Source organism: Salmo salar, chromosome 20 (genome assembly GCF_965601325.2).
Source record: "Salmo salar chromosome 20, fSalSal1, whole genome shotgun sequence".
NCBI lineage: Eukaryota > Metazoa > Chordata > Actinopteri > Salmoniformes > Salmonidae > Salmo > Salmo salar.
The window spans coordinates 30,420,001-30,443,176 of record NC_138310.1 but is presented as its reverse complement, the minus strand read 5'-3'; the positions used below and the strand labels follow the sequence as shown (position 1 = coordinate 30,443,176).

Sequence of the window (23,176 nt, the reverse complement as noted above, 5' to 3'; positions counted from 1 at the left end):
AGAACAGTAACACATGGTAGAACAGTGTGGTAGAACAAATCAAATCAAATCAAATTTATTTTTATATAGCCCTTCGTACATCAGCTGATATTCTCAAAGTGCTGTACAGAAACCCAGCCTAAAACCCCAAACAGCAAGCAAAGCATGTGAAAGAAGCACGGTGGCTAGGAAAAACTCCCTAGGAAAAACTCCCTAGAAAGGCCAAAAACCTAGGAAGAAACCTAGAGAGGAACCAGGCTATGAGGGGTGGCCAGTCCTCTTCTGGCTGTGCAGGGTGGATATTATAACAGAACATGGTCAAAATGTTAAAATGTTAAAATGTTCATAAATGACTAGCATGGTCAAATAATAATAATCATAGTAGTTGTCGAGGGTGCAACAAGCACGTCCGGTGAACAGGTCAGGGTTCCATAGCCGCAGGCAGAACAGTTGAAACTGGAGCAGCAGCACGGCCAGGTGGACTGGGGACAGCAAGGAGTCATCATACCAGGTAGTCCTGAGGCATGGTCCTAGGGCTCAGGTCCTCCGAGAGAAAGACAGAAAGAGAGAAAGAGAGAATTAGAGAGAGCATATTTAAATACACACAGGACACCGGATAAGACAAGAGAAATACTCCAGATGTAACAGACTGACCCTAGCCCCCCGACACATAAACTACTGCAGCATAAATACTGGAGGCTGAGACAGGAGGGATCAGAAGACACTGTGGCCCCATCCGATGATACCCCCGGACAGGGCCAAACAGGCAGGATATAACCCCACCCACTTTGCCAAAGCACAGCCCCCACACCACTAGAGGGATGTCTCCAACCACCAACTTACCGTCCTAAGACAAGGCCGAGTATAGCCCACAACGATCTCCGCCATGGCACAACCCAAGGGGGGAGGGGGGGGGCGCCAACCCAGACAGGAAGACCACGTCAGTGACTCAACCCACTCAAGTGACGCACCCCTCCCATGGACGGCATGGAAGAACACCAGTAGGCCAGTGACTCATCCTCTGTAAAAGGGTTAGAGGCAGAGAATCCCAGTGGAAAGAGGGGAACCGGCAAGGCAGAGACAGCAAGGGCGGTTCGTTGCTCCAGCCTTTCCGTTCACCTTCACACTCCTGGGCCAGACTATACTTAATCATAGGACCTACTGAAGAGATAAGTCTTCAGTAAAGACTTAAAGGTTGAGACTGAGTCTGCGTCTCTCACATTGGTAGGCAGACCATTCCATAAAAATGGAGCTCTATAGGAGAAAGCCCTACCTCCAGCCGTTTGCTTAGAAATTCTAGGGACAATTAGGAGGCCTGCGTCTTGTGACCGTAGCGTACGTGTAGGTATGTACGGCAGGACCAAATCGGAAAGATAGGTAGGAGCAAGCCCATGTAATGCTTTGTAGGTTAGCAGTAAAACCTTGAAATCAGCCCTTGCCTTAACAGGAAGCCAGTGTAGGGAGGCTAACACTGGAGTAATATGATCAAATTTTTTGGTTCTAGTCAGGATTCTAGCAGCCGTATTTAGCACTAACTGAAGTTTATTTAGTGCTTTATCCGGGTAGCCGGAAAGTAGAGCATTGCAGTAGTCCAGCCTAGAAGTAACAAAAGCATGGATTAATTTTTCTGCGTCATTTTTGGACAGAAAATTTCTGATTTTTGCAATGTTACGTAGATGGAAAAAAGCTGTCCTTGAAACAGTCTTGATATGTTCTTCAAAAGAGAGATCAGGGTCCAGAGTAACGCCGAGGTCCTTCACAGTTTTATTTGAGACGACTGTACAACCATCCAGATTAATTGTCAGATTCAACAGAAGATCTCTTTGTTTCTTGGGACCTAGAACAAGCATCTCTGTTTTGTCCGAGTTTAAAAGTAGAAAGTTTGCAGCCATCCACTTCTTTATGTCTGAAACACAGGCTTCTAGCGAGGGCAATTTTGGGGCTTCACCATGTTTCATTGAAATGTACAGCTGTGTGTCGTCCGCATAGCAGTGAAATTTAACATTATGTTTTCGAATGACATCCCCAAGAGGTAAAATATATAGTGAAAACAATAGCGGTCCTAAAACGGAACCTTGAGGAACACCGAAATTTACAATTGATTTGTCAGAGGACAAACCATTCACAGAGACAAACTGATATCTTTCCGACAGATAAGATCTAAACCAGGCCAGAACTTGTCCATGTAGACCAATTTGGGTTTCCAATCTCTCCAAAAGAATGTGGTGATCGATGGTATCAAAAGCGGCACTAAGATCTAGGAGCACGAGGACAGATGCAGAGCCTCGGTCTGACGTCATTAAAAGGTCATTTACCACCTTCACAAGTGCAGTCTCAGTGCTATGATGGGGTCTAAAACCAGACTGAAGCGTTTCGTATACATTGTTTGTCTTCAGGAAGGCAGTCAGTTGCTGTGCAACAGCTTTTTCTAAAATTTTGGAGAGGAATGGAAGATTCGATATAGGCCGATAGTTTTTTATAATTTCTGGATCAAGATTCGGCTTTTTCAAGAGAGGCTTTATTACTGCCACTTTTAGTGAGCTTGGTACACATCCGGTGGATAGAGAGCCGTTTATTATGTTCAACATAGGAGGGCCAAGCACAGGAAGCAGCTCTTTCAGTAGTTTAGTTGGAATAGGGTCCAGTATGCAGCTTGAGGGTTTGGAGGCCATGATTATTTTCATCATTGCGTCAAGAGATATAGTACTAAAACACTTTAGTATCTCCCTTGATCCTAGGTCCTGGCAGAGTTGTGCAGACTCAGGACAATGGAGCTTTGGAGGAATACCCAGATTTAAAGAGGAGTCTGTAATTTGCTTTCTAATGATCATGATCTTTTCCTCAAAGAAGTTCATAAATTTATTACTGCTGAAGTGAAAGCCATCCTCCATTTGCGAAGGCTGCTTTTTAGTTAGCTTTGTGACAGTATCAAAAAGAAATTTCGGATTGTTCTTATTTTCCTCAATTAAGTTGGAAAAATAGGATGATCGAGCAGCAGTAAGGGCTCTTCGATACTGCACGGTACTGTCTTTCCAAGCTAGTCGGAAGACTTCCAGTTTGGTGTGGCGCCATTTCCGTTCCAATTTTCTGGAAGCTTGCTTCAGAGCTCGTGTATTTTCTGTATACCAGGGAGCTAGTTTCTTATGACAGATGTTTTTAGTTTTTAGGGGTGCAACTGCATCTAGGGTATTTCGCAAGGTTAAATTGAGTTCCTCGGTTAGGTGGTTAACTGATTTTTGTCCTCTGACGTCCTTGGGTAGGCAGAGGCAGTCTGGAAGGGCATCAAGGAATCTTTGGGTTGTCTGAGAATTTATAGCACGACTTTTAATGCTCCTTGGTTGGGGTCTGAGCAGATTATTTGTTGCAATTGCAAACGTAATAAAATGGTGGTCCGATAGTCCAGGATTATGAGGAAAAACATTTAGATCCACAACATTTATTCCATGGGACAAAACTAGGTCCAGAGTATGACTGTGGCAGTGAGTAGGTCCAGAGACATGTTGGACAAAACCCACTGAGTCGATGATGGCTCCGAAAGCCTTTTGGAGTGGGTCTGTGGACTTTTCCATGTGAATGTTAAAGTCACCAAAAATTAGAATATTATCTGCTATGACTACAAGATCCGATAGGAATTCAGGGAACTCAGTGAGGAACACTGCATATGGCCCAGGAGGCCTATAAACAGTAGCTATAAAAAGTGAGTGAGTAGGCTGCATAGATTTCATGACTAGAAGCTCAAAAGACGAAAACGTCATTGTTGTTTTTTTTTTTGTAAATTGAAATTTGCTATCGTAAATGTTAGCAACACCTCCGCCTTTGCCGGATGCACGGGGGGTATGGTCACTAATGTAACCTGGGGGTGAGGCCTCATTTAACACAGTAAATTCATCAGGCTTAAGCCATGTTTCAGTCAGGCCAATCACATCAAGATTATTATCAGTGATTAGTTCATTGACTATAACTGCCTTGGAAGTGAGGGATCTAACATTAAGTAACCCAATTTTGAGATGTGAGGTATCACAATCTCTTTCAATAATGGCAGGAATGGAGGAGGTCTTTATACTAGTGAGATTGCTAAAGCGAACACCGCCATTTTTAATTTTGCCCAACCTAGATCGAGGCACAGACACGGTCTCAATGGGGAAAGCTGAGCTGACTACGCTGACTGTGCTAGTGGCAGACTCCACTAAGCTGGCAGGCTGGCTAACAGCCTGCTGCCTGGCCTGCACCCTATTTCATTGTGGAGCTAGAGGAGTTAGAGCCCTGTCTATGTTCGTAGATAAGATGAGAGCACCCCTCCAGCTAGGATGGAGTCCGTCACTCCTCAACAGGCCAGGCTTGGTCCTGTTTGTGGGTGAGTCCCAGAAAGAGGGCCAATTATCTACAAATTCTATCTTTTGGGAGGGGCAGAAAACAGTTTTCAACCAGCGATTGAGTTGTGAGACTCTGCTGTAGAGCTCATCACTCCCCCTAACTGGGAGGGGGCCAGAGACAATTAATCGATGCCGACACATCTTTCTAGCTGATTTACACGCTGAAGCTATGTTGCGCTTGGTGACCTCTGACTGTTTCATCCTAACATCGTTGGTGCCGACGTGGATAACAATATCTCTATACTCTCTACACTCGCCAGTTTTAGCTTTAGCCAGCACCGTCTTTAGATTAGCCTTAACGTCGGTAGCCCTGCCCCCTGGTAAACAGTGTATGATCGCTGGATGATTAGTTTTAAGTCTAATACTGCGGGTAATGGAGTCGCCAATGACTAGGGTTTTCAATTTGTCAGAGCTAATGGTGGGAGCCGTCGGCGTCTCAGACCCCACAACGGGAGGAGTAGAGACCAGAGAAGTCTCGGCCTCCGACTCCGACTCGCTTAATGGGGAGAACCGGTTGAAAGTTTCTGTCGGCTGAATAAGCGACACCGGTTGAGCATTCCTACAGCGTTTCCCTCCAGAAGCCATGAGAAAGATGTCCGGCTGCGGGGACCGTGCGAGGGGGTTTATACTAACGTTACTATCTGTACTTACTGGTGGCACAGACGCTGTTTCATCCTTTCCTACACTGAAATTACCCTTGCCTAACGATCGCGTCTGAAGCTGGGCTTGCAGCACAGCTATCCTTGCCGTAAGGCGATCGTTCTCCTGTATATTATAAGTACAACGACTGCAATTAGAAGGCATCATGTTAATGTTACTTAGCTTCGGCTGTTTGAAGTCCTGACGAACCATGTCCAGATAAAACCTCCGGGGTGAAAAAGTTGAATGAAAAAAGTTGAGTGAGGGAAAAAGTAAAAATATACGGTAATGAAAAAGTAAAAAACCGTCAGGTATCAAAGTAAGATCGGCAACAAAAACGCACAGCAGCGTAAACAAGTCTGCAAGTTGTGACCGGAGCGACTTACAAAATGGTGCATTCACCTTATGATATCCACTATACAGTGTGGTAGAACAGTAACACATGGTAGAACAGTGTGGTAGAACAGTAAGACATGGTAGAACAGTAAGACATGGTAGAACAGTAAGACATGGTAGAACAGTAAGACATGGTAGAACAGTATGGTAGAACAGTATGATAGAACAGTGTGGTAGAACAGTAACACATGGTAGAACAGTGTGGTAGAACAGTAACACATGGTAGAACAGTGTGATAGAACAGTAACACATGGTAGAACAGTGTGGTAGAACAGTGTGGTAGAACAGCAACATGGTAGAACAGTAACACATGGTAGAACAGTAACATGGTAGAACAGTAACATGGTAGAACAGTGTGGTAGAACAGTAACACATGGTAGAACAGTGTGGTACAACAGTGTGGTAGAACAGTAACACATGGTAGAACAGTGTGGTAGAACAGTAACACATGGTAGAACAGTAACACATGGTCGAACAGTGTGGTAGAACAGTAACATGGTAGAACAGTAACACATGGTCGAACAGTGTGGTAGAACAGTAACGCATGGTCGAACAGTGTGGTAGAACAGTAACACATGGTCGAACAGTGTGGTCGAACAGTAACACATGGTCGAACAGTAACACATGGTAGAACAGTAACACATGGTAGAACAGTAACACATGGTAGAACAGTAACACATGGTAGAACAGTGTGATAGAACAGTAACACATGGTAGAACAGTAACACATGGTCGAACAGTGTGGTAGAACAGTAACACATGGTAGAACAGTAACACATGGTAGAACAGTGTGATAGAACAGTAACACATGGTAGAACAGTGTGGTAGAACAGTAACACATGGTAGAACAGTAACACATGGTAGAACAGTAACATGGTAAAACAGTAACACGTGGTACAACAGTAACACATGGTAGAACAGTGTGGTAGAACAGTGTGGTAGAACAGTAACACATGGTAGAATTGTGTGGTAGAACAGTAACACATGGTCGAACAGTGTGGTAGAACAGTAACACATGGTCGAACAGTGTGGTAGAACAGTAACACATGGTCGAACAGTGTGGTAGAACAGTAACACATGGTAGAACAGTAGCACGTGGTCGAACAGTGTGGTAGAACAGTAACACGTGGTAGAACAGTGTGGTAGAACAGTGTGGTAGAAGTGTAACACATGGTAGAACAGTGTGGTAGAACAGTAACACATGGTAGAACAGTGTGGTAGACAGTAACACATGGTAGAACAGTGTGGTAGAACAGTAACACATGGTAGGACAGTATGGTAGAACAGTATGGTAGAACAGTGTGGTAGAACAGTAACACATGGTAGAACAGTGTGGTAGAATAGTAACACATGGTAGAACAGTGTGATAGAACAGTAACACATGGTAGAACAGTGTGGTAGAACAGTGTGGTAGAACAGTAACATGGTAGAACAGTAACACATGGTAGAACAGTGTGGTAGAACAGTAAGACATGGTAGAACAGTAAGACATGGTAGAACAGTATGGTAGAACAGTATGGTAGAACAGTGTGGTAGAACAGTAACACATGGTAGAACAGTGTGGTAGAACAGTAACACATGGTAGAACAGTGTGATAGAACAGTAACACATGGTAGAACAGTGTGGTACAACAGTGTGGTAGAACAGTAACACATGGTAGAACAGTAACACATGGTCGAACAGTGTGGTAGAACAGTAACATGGTAGAACAGTAACACATGGTAGAACAGTGTGGTAGAACAGTAACGCATGGTCGAACAGTGTGGTAGAACAGTAACACATGGTCGAACAGTGTGGTAGAACAGTAACACATGGTCGAACAGTAACACATGGTAGAACAGTAACACATGGTAGAACAGTAACACATGGTAGAACAGTGTGATAGAACAGTAACACATGGTAGAACAGTAACACATGGTCGAACAGTGTGGTAGAACAGTAACACATGGTAGAACAGTAACACATGGTAGAACAGTGTGATAGAACAGTAACACATGGTAGCACAGTGTGGTAGAACAGTAACACATGGTAGAACAGTGTGGTAGACAGTAACACATGGTAGAACAGTGTGGTAGAACAGTAACACATGGTAGGACAGTATGGTAGAACAGTATGGTAGAACAGTGTGGTAGAACAGTAACACATGGTAGAACAGTGTGGTAGAATAGTAACACATGGTAGAACAGTGTGATAGAACAGTAACACATGGTAGAACAGTGTGGTAGAACAGTGTGGTAGAACAGTAACATGGTAGAACAGTAACACATGGTAGAACAGTGTGATAGAACAGTAACACATGGTAGAACAGTAACACATGGTCGAACAGTGTGGTAGAACAGTAACACATGGTAGAACAGTAACACATGGTAGAACAGTGTGATAGAACAGTAACACATGGTAGAACAGTGTGGTAGAACAGTAACACATGGTAGAACAGTAACACATGGTAGAACAGTAACATGGTAAAACAGTAACACGTGGTACAACAGTAACACATGGTAGAACAGTGTGGTAGAACAGTGTGGTAGAACAGTAACACATGGTAGAATTGTGTGGTAGAACAGTAACACATGGTCGAACAGTGTGGTAGAACAGTAACACATGGTCGAACAGTGTGGTAGAACAGTAACACATGGTCGAACAGTGTGGTAGAACAGTAACACATGGTCGAACAGTGTGGTAGAACAGTAACACATGGTCGAACAGTAACACATGGTCGAACAGTAACACATGGTCGAACAGTAACACATGGTCGAACAGTAACACATGGTCGAACAGTAACACATGGTAGAACAGTAACACATGGTCGAACAGTATGGTAGAACAGTAACACATGGTAGAACAGTATGGTAGAACAGTAACACATGGTAGAACAGTAACACATGGTCGAACAGTGTGGTAGAACAGTAACACATGGTAGAACAGTAACATGGTAAAACAGTAACACGTGGTACAACAGTAACACATGGTAGAACAGTGTGGTAGAACAGTGTGGTAGAACAGTAACACATGGTAGAATTGTGTGGTAGAACAGTAACACATGGTCGAACAGTGTGGTAGAACAGTAACACATGGTCGAACAGTGTGGTAGAACAGTAACACATGGTCGAACAGTGTGGTAGAACAGTAACACATGGTCGAACAGTGTGGTAGAACAGTAACACATGGTCGAACAGTGTGGTAGAACAGTAACACATGGTCGAACAGTAACACATGGTCGAACAGTAACACATGGTCGAACAGTAACACATGGTACGAACAGTAACAGCATGGTCGAACAGTAACACATGGTACGAACAGTAACACATGGTAGAACAGTAACACATGGTCGAACAGTGTGGTAGAACAGTAACACATGGTAGAACAGTAACATGGTAAAACAGTAACACGTGGTACAACAGTAACACATGGTAGAACAGTGTGGTAGAACAGTGTGGTAGAACAGTAACACATGGTAGAATAGTGTGGTAGAACAGTAACACATGGTAGAACAGTAACACATGGTCGAACAGGGTGGTAGAACAGTAACACATGGTAGAACAGTAACACATGGTAGAACAGTGTGATAGAACAGTAACACATGGTACAAAAGTGTGATAGAACAGTAACACATGGTAGAACAGTGTGGTAGAACAGTAACACATGGTAGAACAGTAACACATGGTCGAACAGTGTGGTAGAACAGTAACACATGGTCGAACAGTGTGGTAGAACAGTAACACATGGTCGAACAGTGTGGTAGAACAGTAACACATGGACGAACAGTGTGGTAAAACAGTAACACATGGTAGAACAGTAACATGGTAAAACAGTAACACGTGGTAGAACAGTAACACATGGTAGAACAGTGTGGTAGAACAGTGTGGTAGAACAGTAACACATGGTAGAATAGTAACACATGGTAGAACAGTGTGGTAGAACAGTAACACATGGTAGAACAGTGTGATAGAACAGTAACACATGGTAGAACAGTGTGATAGAACAGTAACACATGGTAGAACAGTGTGATAGAACAGTAACACATGGTAGAACAGTGTGATAGAACAGTAACACATGGTATAACAGTGTGGTAGAACAGTAACACATGGTATAACAGTGTGGTAGAACAGTAACACATGGTATAACAGTGTGGTAGAACAGTAACACATGGTAGAACAGTAACACATGGTAGAACAGTGTGATAGAACAGTAACACATGGTAGAACAGTGTGATAGAACAGTAACACATGGTCGAACAGTGTGGTAGAACAGTAACATATTGTAGAACAGTAACACATGGTAGAACAGTGTGATAGAACAGTAACACATGGTCGAACAGTGTGTTAGAATAGTGTGGTAGAACAGTAACACATGGTAGAACAGTGTGGTAGAACAGTAACACATGGTAGAACAGTGTGGTAGAACAGTGTGGTAGAACAGTGTGGTAGAACAGTAACACATGGTAGAACAGTGTGGTAGAACAGTAACACATGGTAGCACAGTAACACATGGTCGAACAGTGTGGTAGAACAGTAACACATGGTAGAACAGTAACATTGTAAAACAGTAACGCATGGTAGAACAGTGTGGTAGGACAGTAACACATGGTAGAACAGTAGCACATGGTAGAACAGTGTGGTAGGACAGTAACACATGGTAGAACAGTAGCACATGGTAGAACAGTGTGGTAGGACAGTAACACATGGTAGAACAGTAACATGGTAAAACAGTAACGCATGGTAGAACAGTGTGATAGAACAGTAACGCATGGTAGAACAGTGTGATAGAACAGTAACACATGGTAGAACAGTGTGGTAGAACAGTAACACATGGTAGAACAGTGTGGTAGAACAGTAACACATGGTAGAACAGTGTGGTAGAACAGTGTGGTAGAACAGTGTGGTAGAACAGTAACACATGGTAGAACAGTGTGGTAGAACAGTAACACATGGTAGCACAGTAACACATGGTCGAACAGTGTGGTAGAACAGTAACACATGGTAGAACAGTAACATTGTAAAACAGTAACGCATGGTAGAACAGTGTGGTAGGACAGTAACACATGGTAGAACAGTAGCACATGGTAGAACAGTGTGGTAGGACAGTAACACATGGTAGAACAGTAGCACATGGTAGAACAGTGTGGTAGGACAGTAACACATGGTAGAACAGTAACATGGTAAAACAGTAACGCATGGTAGAACAGTGTGATAGAACAGTAACGCATGGTAGAACAGTGTGATAGAACAGTAACACATGGTAGAACAGTGTGATAGAACAGTAACACATGGTAGAACAGTAACACATGGTCGAACAGTGTGGTAGAACAGTAACACATGGTAGAACAGTAACACATGGTCGAACAGTGTGGTAGAACAGTAACACATGGTAGAACAGTAACACATGGTCGAACAGTATGGTAGAACAGTAACGTGGTAAAACAGTAACACATGGTAGAACAGTAACTCATGGTAGAACAGTAACTCATGGTAGAACAGTAACACATGGTAGAACAGTGTGGTAGAACAGTAACACATGGTAGAACAGTGTGGTCGAACAGTAACACATGGTAGAACAGTGTGGTAGAACAGTAACACATGGTAGAACAGTGTGGTAGAACAGTAACACATGGTAGAACAGTGTGGTAGAACAGTAACACATGGTAGAACAGTGTGGTAGAACAGTAACACATGGTAGAACAGTGTGGTAGAACAGTAACACATGGTAGAACAGTAACACATGGTAGAACAGTAACACATGGTAGAACAGTGTGGTAGGACAGTAACACATGGTAGAACAGTGTGGTAGGACAGTAACACATGGTAGAACAGTGTGGTAGGACAGTAACACATGGTAGAACAGTGTGAGAACAGTAACACATGGTAGAACAGTGTGGTAGAACAGTAACACATGGTATAACAGTGTGGTAGAACAGTGTGGTAGAACAGTGTGGTAGCACAGTAACACGTGGTAGAACAGTAACACGTGGTAGAACAGTGTGGTAGAACAGTGACACATGGTAGAACAGTAACACATGATAGAACTGTGTGTTTGAACAGTAACACATGGTAGAACAGTGTGATAGAACAGTAACACATGGTAGAACAGTGTGGTAGAACAGTAACACATGGTATAACAGTGTGGTAGAACAGTGTGGTAGAACAGTAACACGTGGTAGAACAGTGTGGTCGAACAGTAACACATGGTAGAACAGTGTGGTCGAACAGTAACACATGGTAGAACAGTGTGGTAGAACAGTAACACATGGTAGAACAGTAACACATGGTAGAACAGTGTGGTAGAACAGTAACACATGGTAGAACAGTGTGGTAGAACAGTAACACATGGTAGAACAGTAACACATGGTAGAACAGTGTGGTCGAACAGTAACACATGGTAGAACAGTGTGGTCGAACAGTAACACATGGTAGAACAGTGTGGTAGAACAGTAACACATGGTAGAACAGTGTGGTAGAACAGTAACACATGGTAGAATAGTGTGGTAGAACAGTAACACATGGTAGAACAGTGTGGTAGAACAGTGTGGTAGAACAGTGTGGTAGAACAGTGTGGTAGAACAGTGTGGTAGAACAGTGTGGTAGAACAGTGTGGTAGAACAGTAACACGTGGTAGAATAGTTTGATAGAACAGTGACACGTGGTAGAACAGTGTGGTAGTAGAACAGTGACACGTGGTAGAACAGTAACACATGGTAGAACAGTGTGGTAGAACAGTAACACATGGTAGAACAGTGTGGTAGAACAGTAACACATGGTACAACAGTATGGTAGAACAGTGTGGTAGAACAGTGTGGTAGAACAGTAACACATGGTCGAACAGTGTGGTAGAACAGTAACACATGGTCGAACAGTGTGGTAGAACAGTAACACATGGTAGAACAGTAGCACATGGTCGAACAGTGTGGTAGAACAGTAACACATGGTAGAACAGTAACACATGGTAGAACAGTAACACATGGTAGAACAGTGTGATAGAACAGTAACACATGGTAGGACAGTGTGATAGAATAGTGTGGTAGAACAGTAACACATGGTAGAATAGTGTGGTAGAACAGTAACACATGGTAGAACAGTGTGGTAGAACAGTAACACATGGTAGAACAGTGTGGTAGAACAGTAACACATGGTAGAACAGTGTGGTAGAACAGTAACACATGGTAGAACAGTGTGGTAGAACAGTAACACATGGTCGAACAGTGTGGTAGAACAGTAACACATGGTAGAACAGTAACATTGTAAAACAGTAACGCATGGTAGAACAGTGTGGTAGGACAGTAACACATGGTAGAACAGTAGCACATGGTAGAACAGTGTGGTAGGACAGTAACACATGGTAGAACAGTAACATGGTAAAACAGTAACGCATGGTAGAACAGTGTGATAGAACAGTAACGCATGGTAGAACAGTGTGATAGAACAGTAACGCATGGTAGAACAGTGTGATAGAACAGTAACACATGGTAGAACAGTGTGATAGAACAGTAACACATGGTAGAACAGTAACACATGGTCGAACAGTGTTGTAGAACAGTAACACATGGTAGAACAGTAACACATGGTCGAACAGTGTGGTAGAACAGTAACACATGGTAGAACAGTAGAACAGTGTGGTAGGACAGTACACATGGTAGAACAGTGTGGTAGAACAGTGTGGTAGAACAGTAACACATGGTAGAACAGTAACACATGGTCGAACAGTATGGTAGAACAGTAACGTGGTAAAACAGTAACACATGGTAGAACAGTGTGGTAGAACAGTAACTCATGGTAGAACAGTAACACATGGTAGGACAGTGTGGTAGAACAGTAACACATGGTAGAACAGTGTGGTCGAACAGTAACACATGGTAGAACAGTGTGGTAGAACAGTAACACATGGTAGAACAGTGTGGTAGAACAGTAACACATGGTAGAACAGTGTGGTAGAACAGTAACACATGGTAGAACAGTGTGGTAGAACAGTAACACATGGTAGAACAGTGTGGTAGAACAGTAACACATGGTAGAACAGTGTGGTAGAACAGTAACACATGGTAGAACAGTGTGATAGAACAGTAACACATGGTAGACCAGTGTGATAGAACAGTAACACATGGTAGAACAGTAACACATGGTAGAACAGTGTGGTAGGACAGTAACACATGGTAGAACAGTGTGAGAACAGTAACACATGGTAGAACAGTGTGGTAGAACAGTAACACATGGTATAACAGTGTGGTAGAACAGTGTGGTAGAACAGTAACACGTGGTAGAACAGTAACACGTGGTAGAACAGTGTGGTAGAACAGTGACACATGGTAGAACAGTAACACATGATAGAACTGTGTGTTTGAACAGTAACACATGGTAGAACAGTGTGATAGAACAGTAACACATGGTAGAACAGTGTGGTAGAACAGTAACACATGGTATAACAGTGTGGTAGAACAGTGTGGTAGAACAGTAACACGTGGTAGAACAGTAACATATGGTAGAACAGTGTGGTAGAACAGTAACACATGGTAGAACAGTAACACATGGTAGAACAGTGTGGTAGAACAGTAACACATGGTAGAACAGTGTGGTAGAACAGTAACACATGGTAGAACAGTGTGGTAGAACAGTAACACATGGTAGAATATTGTGGTAGAACAGTAACACATGGTAGAACAGTGTGGTAGAACAGTAACACATGGTAGAACAGTGTGGTAGAACAGTGTGGTAGAACAGTGTGGTAGAACAGTGTGGTAGAACAGTAACACGTGGTAGAACAGTTTGATAGAACAGTGACACGTGGTAGAACAGTGTGATAGAACAGTGACACGTGGTAGAACAGTGTGGTAGTAGAACAGTGGCACGTGGTAGAACAGTGTGGTAGTAGAACAGTAACACGTGGTAGAACAGTAACACATGGTAGAACAGTGTGGTAGAACAGTAACACATGGTAGAACAGTGTGGTAGAACAGTGTGGTAGAACAGTAACACATGGTACAACAGTATGGTAGAACAGTGTGGTAGAACAGTGTGGTAGAACAGTAACACATGGTCGAACAGTGTGGTAGAACAGTAACACATGGTCGAACAGTGTGGTAGAACAGTAACACATGGTCGAACAGTGTGGTAGAACAGTAACACATGGTAGAACAGTAGCACATGGTCGAACAGTGTGGTAGAACAGTAACACATGGTAGAACAGTAACACATTGTCGAACAGTGTGGTAGAACAGTAACACATGGTAGAACAGTAACACATGGTAGAACAGTAACACATGGTAGAACAGTGTGATAGAACAGTAACACATGGTAGAACAGTGTGATAGAACAGTAACACATGGTAGAACAGTGTGGTAGAACAGTAACACATGGTCGAACAGTAACACATGGTCGAACAGTAACACATGGTCGAACAGTAACACATGGTCGAACAGTAACACATGGTCGAACAGTGTGGTAGAACAGTAACACATGGTCGAACAGTGTGGTAGAATAGTGTGGTAGAACAGTAACACATGGTCGAACAGTGTGGTAGAACAGTAACACATGGTAGAACAGTAGCACATGGTCGAACAGTGTGGTAGAACAGTAACACATGGTAGAACAGTAACACATTGTCGAACAGTGTGGTAGAACAGTAACACATGGTAGAACAGTAACACATGGTAGAACAGTAACACATGGTAGAACAGTGTGATAGAACAGTAACACATGGTAGAACAGTGTGATAGAACAGTAACACATGGTAGAACAGTGTGGTAGAACAGTAACACATGGTCGAACAGTAACACATGGTCGAACAGTAACACATGGTCGAACAGTAACACATGGTCGAACAGTAACACATGGTCGAACAGTGTGGTAGAACAGTAACACATGGTCGAACAGTGTGGTAGAACAGTGTGGTAGAACAGTAACACATGGTAGAACAGTGTGGTAGAACAGTAACACATGGTAGAACAGTGTGGTAGAACAGTAACACGTGGTAGAACAGTAACACGTGGTAGAATGTAACACATGGTCGAACAGTGTGGTAGAACAGTAACACATGGTCGAACAGTGTGTTAGAATAGTGTGGTAGAACAGTAACACATGGTAGAACAGTGTGGTAGAACAGTAACACATGGTAGAACAGTGTGGTAGAACAGTAACACATGGTAGAACAGTAACACATGGTCGAACAGTGTGGTAGAACAGTAACACATGGTAGAACAGTAACATTGTAAAACAGTAACGCATGGTAGAACAGTGTGGTAGGACAGTAACACATGGTAGAACAGTAGCACATGGTAGAACAGTGTGGTAGGACAGTAACACATGGTAGAACAGTAGCACATGGTAGAACAGTGTGGTAGGACAGTAACACATGGTAGAACAGTAACATGGTAAAACAGTAACGCATGGTAGAACAGTGTGATAGAACAGTAACGCATGGTAGAACAGTGTGATAGAACAGTAACGCATGGTAGAACAGTGTGATAGAACAGTAACACATGGTAGAACAGTGTGATAGAACAGTAACACATGGTAGAACAGTAACACATGGTCGAACAGTGTGGTAGAACAGTAACACATGGTAGAACAGTAACACATGGTCGAACAGTGTGGTAGAAGAGTAACACATGGTAGAACAGTAGAACAGTGTGGTAGGACAGTAACACATGGTAGAACAGTAACACATGGTCGAACAGTATGGTAGAACAGTAACGTGGTAAAACAGTAACACATGGTAGAACAGTGTGGTAGAACAGTAACTCATGGTAGAACAGTAACACATGGTAGAACAGTGTGGTAGAACAGTAACACATGGTAGAACAGTAACACATGGTAGAACAGTGTGGTAGAACAGTAACACATGGTAGAACAGTAACACATGGTAGAACAGTGTGGTAGAACAGTAACACATGGTAGAACAGTGTGGTCGAACAGTAACACATGGTAGAACAGTGTGGTCGAACAGTAACACATGGTAGAACAGTGTGGTAGAACAGTAACACATGGTAGAACAGTAACACATGGTAGAACAGTAACACATGGTAGAACAGTGTGATAGAACAGTAACACATGGTAGAACAGTGTGGTAGAACAGTAACACATGGTATAACAGTGTGGTAGAACAGTGTGGTAGATCAGTAACACGTGGTAGAACAGTAACACGTGGTAGAACAGTGTGGTAGAACAGTGACACATGGTAGAACAGTAACACATGATAGAACTGTGTGTTTGAACAGTAACACATGGTAGAACAGTGTGATAGAACAGTAACACATGGTAGAACAGTAACACATGGTAGAACAGTGTGATTGAACAGTAACACATGGTAGAACAGTAACACATGGTAGAACAGTAACATATGGTAGAACAGTGTGGTAGAACAGTAACACATGGTAGAACAGTAACACATGGTAGAACAGTGTGGTAGAACAGTAACACATGGTAGAACAGTGTGGTCGAACAGTAACACATGGTAGAACAGTGTGGTCGAACAGTAACACATGGTAGAACAGTGTGGTCGAACAGTAACGCATGGTAGAACAGTGTGGTCGAACAGTAACACATGGTAGAACAGTGTGGTAGAACAGTAACACATGGTAGAACAGTGTGGTAGAACAGTAACACATGGTAGAACAGTGTGGTAAAACAGTAACACATGGTAGAACAGTGTGGTAAAACAGTAACACATGGTAGAACAGTGTGGTAGAACAGTGTGGTAGAACAGTGTGGTAGAACAGTGACACGTGGTAGAACAGTGTGGTAGAACAGTGACACGTGGTAGAACAGTGTGGTAGAACAGTGACACGTGGTAGAACAGTGTGGTAGTAGAACAGTAACACGTGGTAGAACAGTAACACGTGGTAGAACAGTAACACGTGGTAGAACAGTAACATGGTGGAACAGTGTGATTGAACAGTAACACATGGTAGAACAGTAACACATGGTAGAACAGTAACACATGGTAGAACAGTGTGATAGAACAGTAACACATGGTAGAACAGTGTGGTAGAACAGTAACACGTGGTAGAACAGTGTGATAGAACAGTGACACGTGGTAGAACAGTGTGGTAGAACAGTAACACGTGGTAGAACAGTGTGATAGAACAGTGACACGTGGTAGAACAGTGTGGTAGAACAGTGACACGTGGTAGAACAGTGTGGTAGTAGAACAGTAACACGTGGTAGAACAGTAACACATGGTAGAACAGTGTGATAGAACAGTAACACATGGTAGAAGGTGCCAAAGGTGGGACCAAGTCACTTTTATTCGGGTCACAAGTAGAACTGGTCAAGACTCGAGTCAATTCCAAGTCGAGTCACAAGTTGTCAAGTAAAAAACACATATAAATGTATATATATACACTGCTCAAAAAAATAAAGGGAACACTTAAACAACACAATGTAACTCCAAATCAATCACACTTCTGTGAAATCAAACTGTCCACTTAGGAAGCAACACTGATTGACAATACATTTCACATGCTGTTGTGCAAATGGAATAGACAACAGGTGGAAATTATAGGCAATTAGCAAGACACCCCCAATAAAGGAGTGGTTCTACAGGTGGTGACCACAGACCACTTCTCAGTTCCTATGCTTCCTGGCTGATGTTTTGGTCACTTTTGAATGCTGGCGGTGCTTTCACTCTAGTGGTAGCATGAGACGGAGTCTACAACCCACACAAGTGGCTCAGGTAGTGCAGCTCATCTAGGATGGCACATCAATGCGAGCTGTGGCAAGAAGGTTTGCTGTGTCTGTCAGCGTAGTGTCCAGAGCATGGAGGCGCTACCAGGACACAGGCCAGTACATCAGGAGACGTGGAGGAGGCCGTAGGAGGGCAACAACCCAGCAGCAGGACCGCTACCTCCACCTTTGTGCAAGGAGGAGCAGGAGGAGCACTGCCGGAGCCCTGCAAAATGACCTCCAGCAGGCCACAAATGTGCATGTGTCTGCTCAAACGGTCAGAAACAGACTCCATGAGGGTGGTATGAGGGCCCGACGTCCACAGGTGGGGGTTGTGCTTACAGCCCATCACCGTGCAGGACGTTTGGCATTTGCCAGAGAACACCAAGATTGGCAAATTCGCCACTGGCGCTCTGTGCTCTTCACAGATGAAAGCAGGTTCACACGTGACAGACGTGACAGAGTCTGTAGACGCCATGGAGAACGTTCTGCTGCCTGTAACATCCTCCAGCATGACCGGTTTGGCGGTGGGTCAGTCATGGTGTGAGGTGGCATTTCTTTGGGGGGCCGCACAGCCCTCCATGTGCTCGCCAGAGGTAGCCTGACTGCCATTAGGTACCGAGATGAGATCCTCAGACCCCTTGTGAGACCATATGCTGGTGCGGTTGGCCCTGGGTTCCTCCTAATGCAAGACAATGCTAGACCTCATGTGGCTGGAGTGTGTCAGCAGTTCCTGCAAGAGGAAGGCATTGATGCTATGGACTGGCCCGCCCGTTCCCCAGACCTGATTCCAGTTGAGCACATCTGGGACATCATGTCTCGCTCCATCCACCAACGCCACGTTGCACCACAGACTGTCCAGGAGTTGGCGGATGCTTTAGTCCAGGTCTGGGAGGAGATCCCTCAGGAGACCATCCGCCACCTCATCAGGAGCATGCCCCGGCGTTGTAGGGAGGTCATACAGGCACGTGGAGGCCACACACTACTGAGCCTCATTTTGACTTGTTTTAAGGACATTACATCAAAGTTGGATCAGCCTGTAGTGTGGTTTTCCACTTAAATTTTGAGTGTGACTCCAAATCCAGACCTCCATGGGTTGATAAATTGGATTTCCATTGATTATTTTTGTGTGATTTTTGTTGTCAGCACATTCAACTATGTAAAGAAAAAAGTATTTAATAAGATTATTTCTTTCATTCAGATCTAGGATGTGTTGTTTAAGTGTTCCCTTTTTGCGCAGTATATATATATATATATATATATATATATATATATATATATATATAGACAATATATATTGTCTACAACACATTTTGACTAGTCAATGTAATTGTAAAGTAGGGACATGTATCAGTCGTGAGGGCATGACGTCAGCAGAAGGCAAGGCAGGTTGACGTGCTCAGTGTAGATTTATTTACAGGTCTTGGTAATCCAATGGTGAAAGTGCCATATCCTACAAAAGGTATACCTAGATTTACCAAATATATACGGGCTGTAGCCCAAAAGAAATATCCTCTGTATCAGGCTTAACCTGTCCTATCTGAACAGACACAGGTAGAGGGCTAGAATGTACAGCCTCGCCTTGAGAAACCAAATAAATAATAAACGTACTTGGCCCCTAGGACCATACAATTTCCCAATTGGCAATTACAACCAATAAACTGGTTCTACAATGTAAAAGGCAATTTCCACATCCATTGGTACATTCCTCTTAATCAGACATAATGATTATTAATGGTATTTCAACCCCATGCACACATGGAACAATTTTCTCTTATTCAACGTTCTGACTCCAAAGCGTGGAGCACAGACCTATTTCTATGGGCACTGAGGCGTGCACGCTCCCGTTACGCACAACCAGAATGACAGACTAATGGTGCTTTCAAGACAACTGGGAACTCTGAAAAGTACAAGGTCAAATCATGACGCTAGTGATATCAGGTTGGAAAGTCAGAACTCTAGATAGAGTCCCGAGTTCCCAAGTTGGATGACTGTTGAGTCGGAGCTCGCTTTTTTTCAAGTTCCCAGTTGTCTTGAAAGCACCATTAGTCTCATTTACCATTAATGTACCGAAGTCAGAGATTTCCGAGTTTCCAGTTGTTTTGAACGCGGCAGTAGTACACAGACACACGTAACTCTGGTAAATTTGAACGAAGGAAACCATACATTGAATTAAATAAAGTGAACTTGTACCTCAGGAGTCTTGTGAACGTTCATGTGCACAATAAACATCACGCCACTCGGAGGGTAAGAAATGGTTGGCTAAATGAAAGGCCTATCAAACATGAAATAGAAATGTCTACGTGTTGCAATAAACTGTACAGGGATGAAATGATGAAACGCTAGCAATTATTATGGTATTAGATGTAATATAGATTGACCACATAGGACCTATGCATTTAAATGTGTGAAAGAAAAAGCAAACATTTTCAACAAGAGAAAAAGCACTTCACTTACGGGAGTTTGGAGAGTGCAAGTGAAGACCGCAACTATGGTGCGTCTTCACCACAGTAATAATTCATTTTAAAAACAAATTCCAAATGCAAGCTTCATAAGTAAATTATCAATTTCAAGCAATTGTTACTTACCAGAAGACCAGTAGACCTATGCTAGTAATTGTTGCACCATTGCTGGTGAGCTTGCAAAGTAAACCATTAATATTCTTGATCACCAAACAATTTTTGAAGATGCATATTTATTTTCTTTAATATGGCAATCCTCTCTCCCCACAATTTGACATTTGTTCAGCAAATCAGCAATCTGTTCACTAGCTCCAATCAGTGTACATTTCACTAGCCAATCTTTTGCAGTTTTCTTTGCAAGTGCGACGCTGCGGCTACTGCCTCTGGCTGTGTAGAATAATCCACGTAGAATCTTCCACAAAATGAGTGACAGACAAAACATTACAAAATCTGGCCCGGTAAGTTTCAGTCAAAGTCGAGTCTTGAGTCAACTTATATTTATTTTCTATCAAGTCTCGAGTCATCAAATGTGTGACTCCAGTCCCCAACTCTGGAAGGTGCTGTGCTATAATCCTCCACATCAGTAGTCAATCTTTCTGTTTTATCATACCAACTCCTTGTCACGTATTGGCCTGACAATGACAGCAATGGAGTTGGTAATAGTACTAACCGATCTGGGACCAGGCTAGTAGTCAGCAGCTCCAGGACTGCAGGGTCTGCTGGTTTCCTCTGTACTCACCTGGTTAGATGGGCAGCAGATGAAGTGTCGCAGACACAGTGACGCTTCCTGGATGACTGGAGTCGCAGACCCCTGCTGCAGATATAGATCTGTAGGACTATTCTCATATAGCTTTAACAGCTATGTACAGTAACAGTGTAGTGCACAGTACCACATGGTGAGAAGCATCCCCTAGGTATACAGCCACAGACAACCAAATGCACCTCTCCCACACACTCTGTGTGTCCCAAACGGCACCATATTCCCTACTAGCTTTCTACACTTTAATGATTTGAATCATAAGAGGAGGCCCGTACTCCCTTGTAGTTTTTTTTCCTCTGCTGCTGAAATTCTTACCATTACACTGCCAGTTTGTTGTAGTTATTCCATTGTAATTGTTCAGTTGGTTTTAGTTCATTGGCTGTACAGACAAGGCACATCTTCGTCACTTGGAGATATTACTCGTGAGAGATTCCAAATGACCTTTGCCATTTGGAATAACTTCAAAATTATTTAATTGCATGAATTTATTATTATTAATAATACTTTTATTTGTATAGCGCTTTTCGATAGAGGCAACAAAGTCCTTCCCATCATAAAATAATACAATAAAAGTACTAACAAAGAAACAGACCGGAGGAAGGACAATGAAACAAGATGGCTAATAAATCATACATGAAAAGTATCTTTATGAAAGGGTCTTCAGTGGGGATTTAAAAAGAGGCACTGAATCTGCAAATCGGATCTCTGGCAGACCATTCAAAAGTCTATGGGCCCTAATGGCAAATGCCCAGTGTTCTTTTATTTTCAACCTAGACTTTGGAATGGTCAACGTTGCCCTGCCAGAGGATCTCAGGCTGTGTCCTGGCTCGTAGGGAGATAAATGATCTGAGATATAGGATTGGGCTAAACCAAGCCTAACCTTAAACGTGATTAATACAATTTGAAAATCGATTGTAAAAGTGACTGGAAGCCACTGTAGAAAAGCTAAAACAGGTGTGGTATGGTTCTGTTTCCTGGTGCCTGTTAAAAGCCGAGCTGCAGCATTTTGAACTAACTGTAGATGGAGTGATTTCTGACTAAGACATATACAAAGAGTATTACATGACGTAAATTAAACATTTCTGTTTGACTCTTGAAAACATCAGAGACCTTGCTTGATTTATGTTTTATTTTGCCGTTATTTGACCATGTGCTTCTCACACTTCTGAAGCATTGCCTGGGAAGATCGCTGCACATTTTACTTTAGCAAAATGACCACAAACTAGCCTTGGATAAGATGGCAGTTAAGTGTACCACTTACAGTTAAAAAAAAAAGATGCATGCTCTTAACCAAGCAAAGTACCTTTTGATAAACAGCTCAAGATGAGTTGATGAAATCTAGCGTTTTGCTAGGCAAGGAGGAGTGCACTGTAGTAGAAGCATGCTAAGTTATGATTTAGGTTTGTCTGTTTTGCTCCTGGACTGAGATGTGTGTTTTCTAAGATTTGGATAAAAGTGGACAGTGTCAGTATCAGGGCATGGACTGAGCTTCTCAACAGGAGACACAATGAAATGCTAATAAGAAGTAAAGTTACACAAGCCCTGCTGTAAACAGTGCTTTTAGAGTAGTTTTAAAGACGCTTCCTCACCTGTAAGGAAAGCTGTAGTGAGGTTTCTCTCCAATTCCGCGTGACATCTTCTCTAAGGCTTTCTCACTGTAGAGATTGATACTAGATATATACTAGTCTATAAAGTATGACATTGAAAGGTGTAGTGTATAATATTGTGTGTAGTGTTGTCTTCATGACAAAAGTTAACACCAATAAATTGTCCTAATTTCTGTCTGTAGAACATTTAAGATTTGTAGTTTTCTGTTGTTGTTGGAAAATTGTTTTAATCTAGTGAGCCCACCCATTAGGCGACTGACTGACTGGCTTCTCTCTCTGACCCCTGTCTTACCCTCTGTTCTCAGGTGGAC

The 23,176-nt window shown here is 42.8% G+C and overlaps 1 protein-coding gene across 1 annotated transcript in view; it reads left to right on the top strand.

The window, feature by feature from the left end:
• The window catches only part of LOC106580423 (clathrin heavy chain 1), a 130,748-nt gene that overhangs the window by 101,894 nt on the left and 5,678 nt on the right, over positions 1-23,176 (top strand). Inside the window, exon 31 of the mRNA XM_045703216.2 lies at positions 23,171-23,176. This exon is cut by the window's right edge and continues 70 nt beyond it. Coding sequence (XP_045559172.2) covers positions 23,171-23,176 — 6 coding nt within the window. The remainder of the gene's footprint in view (positions 1-23,170) is intronic.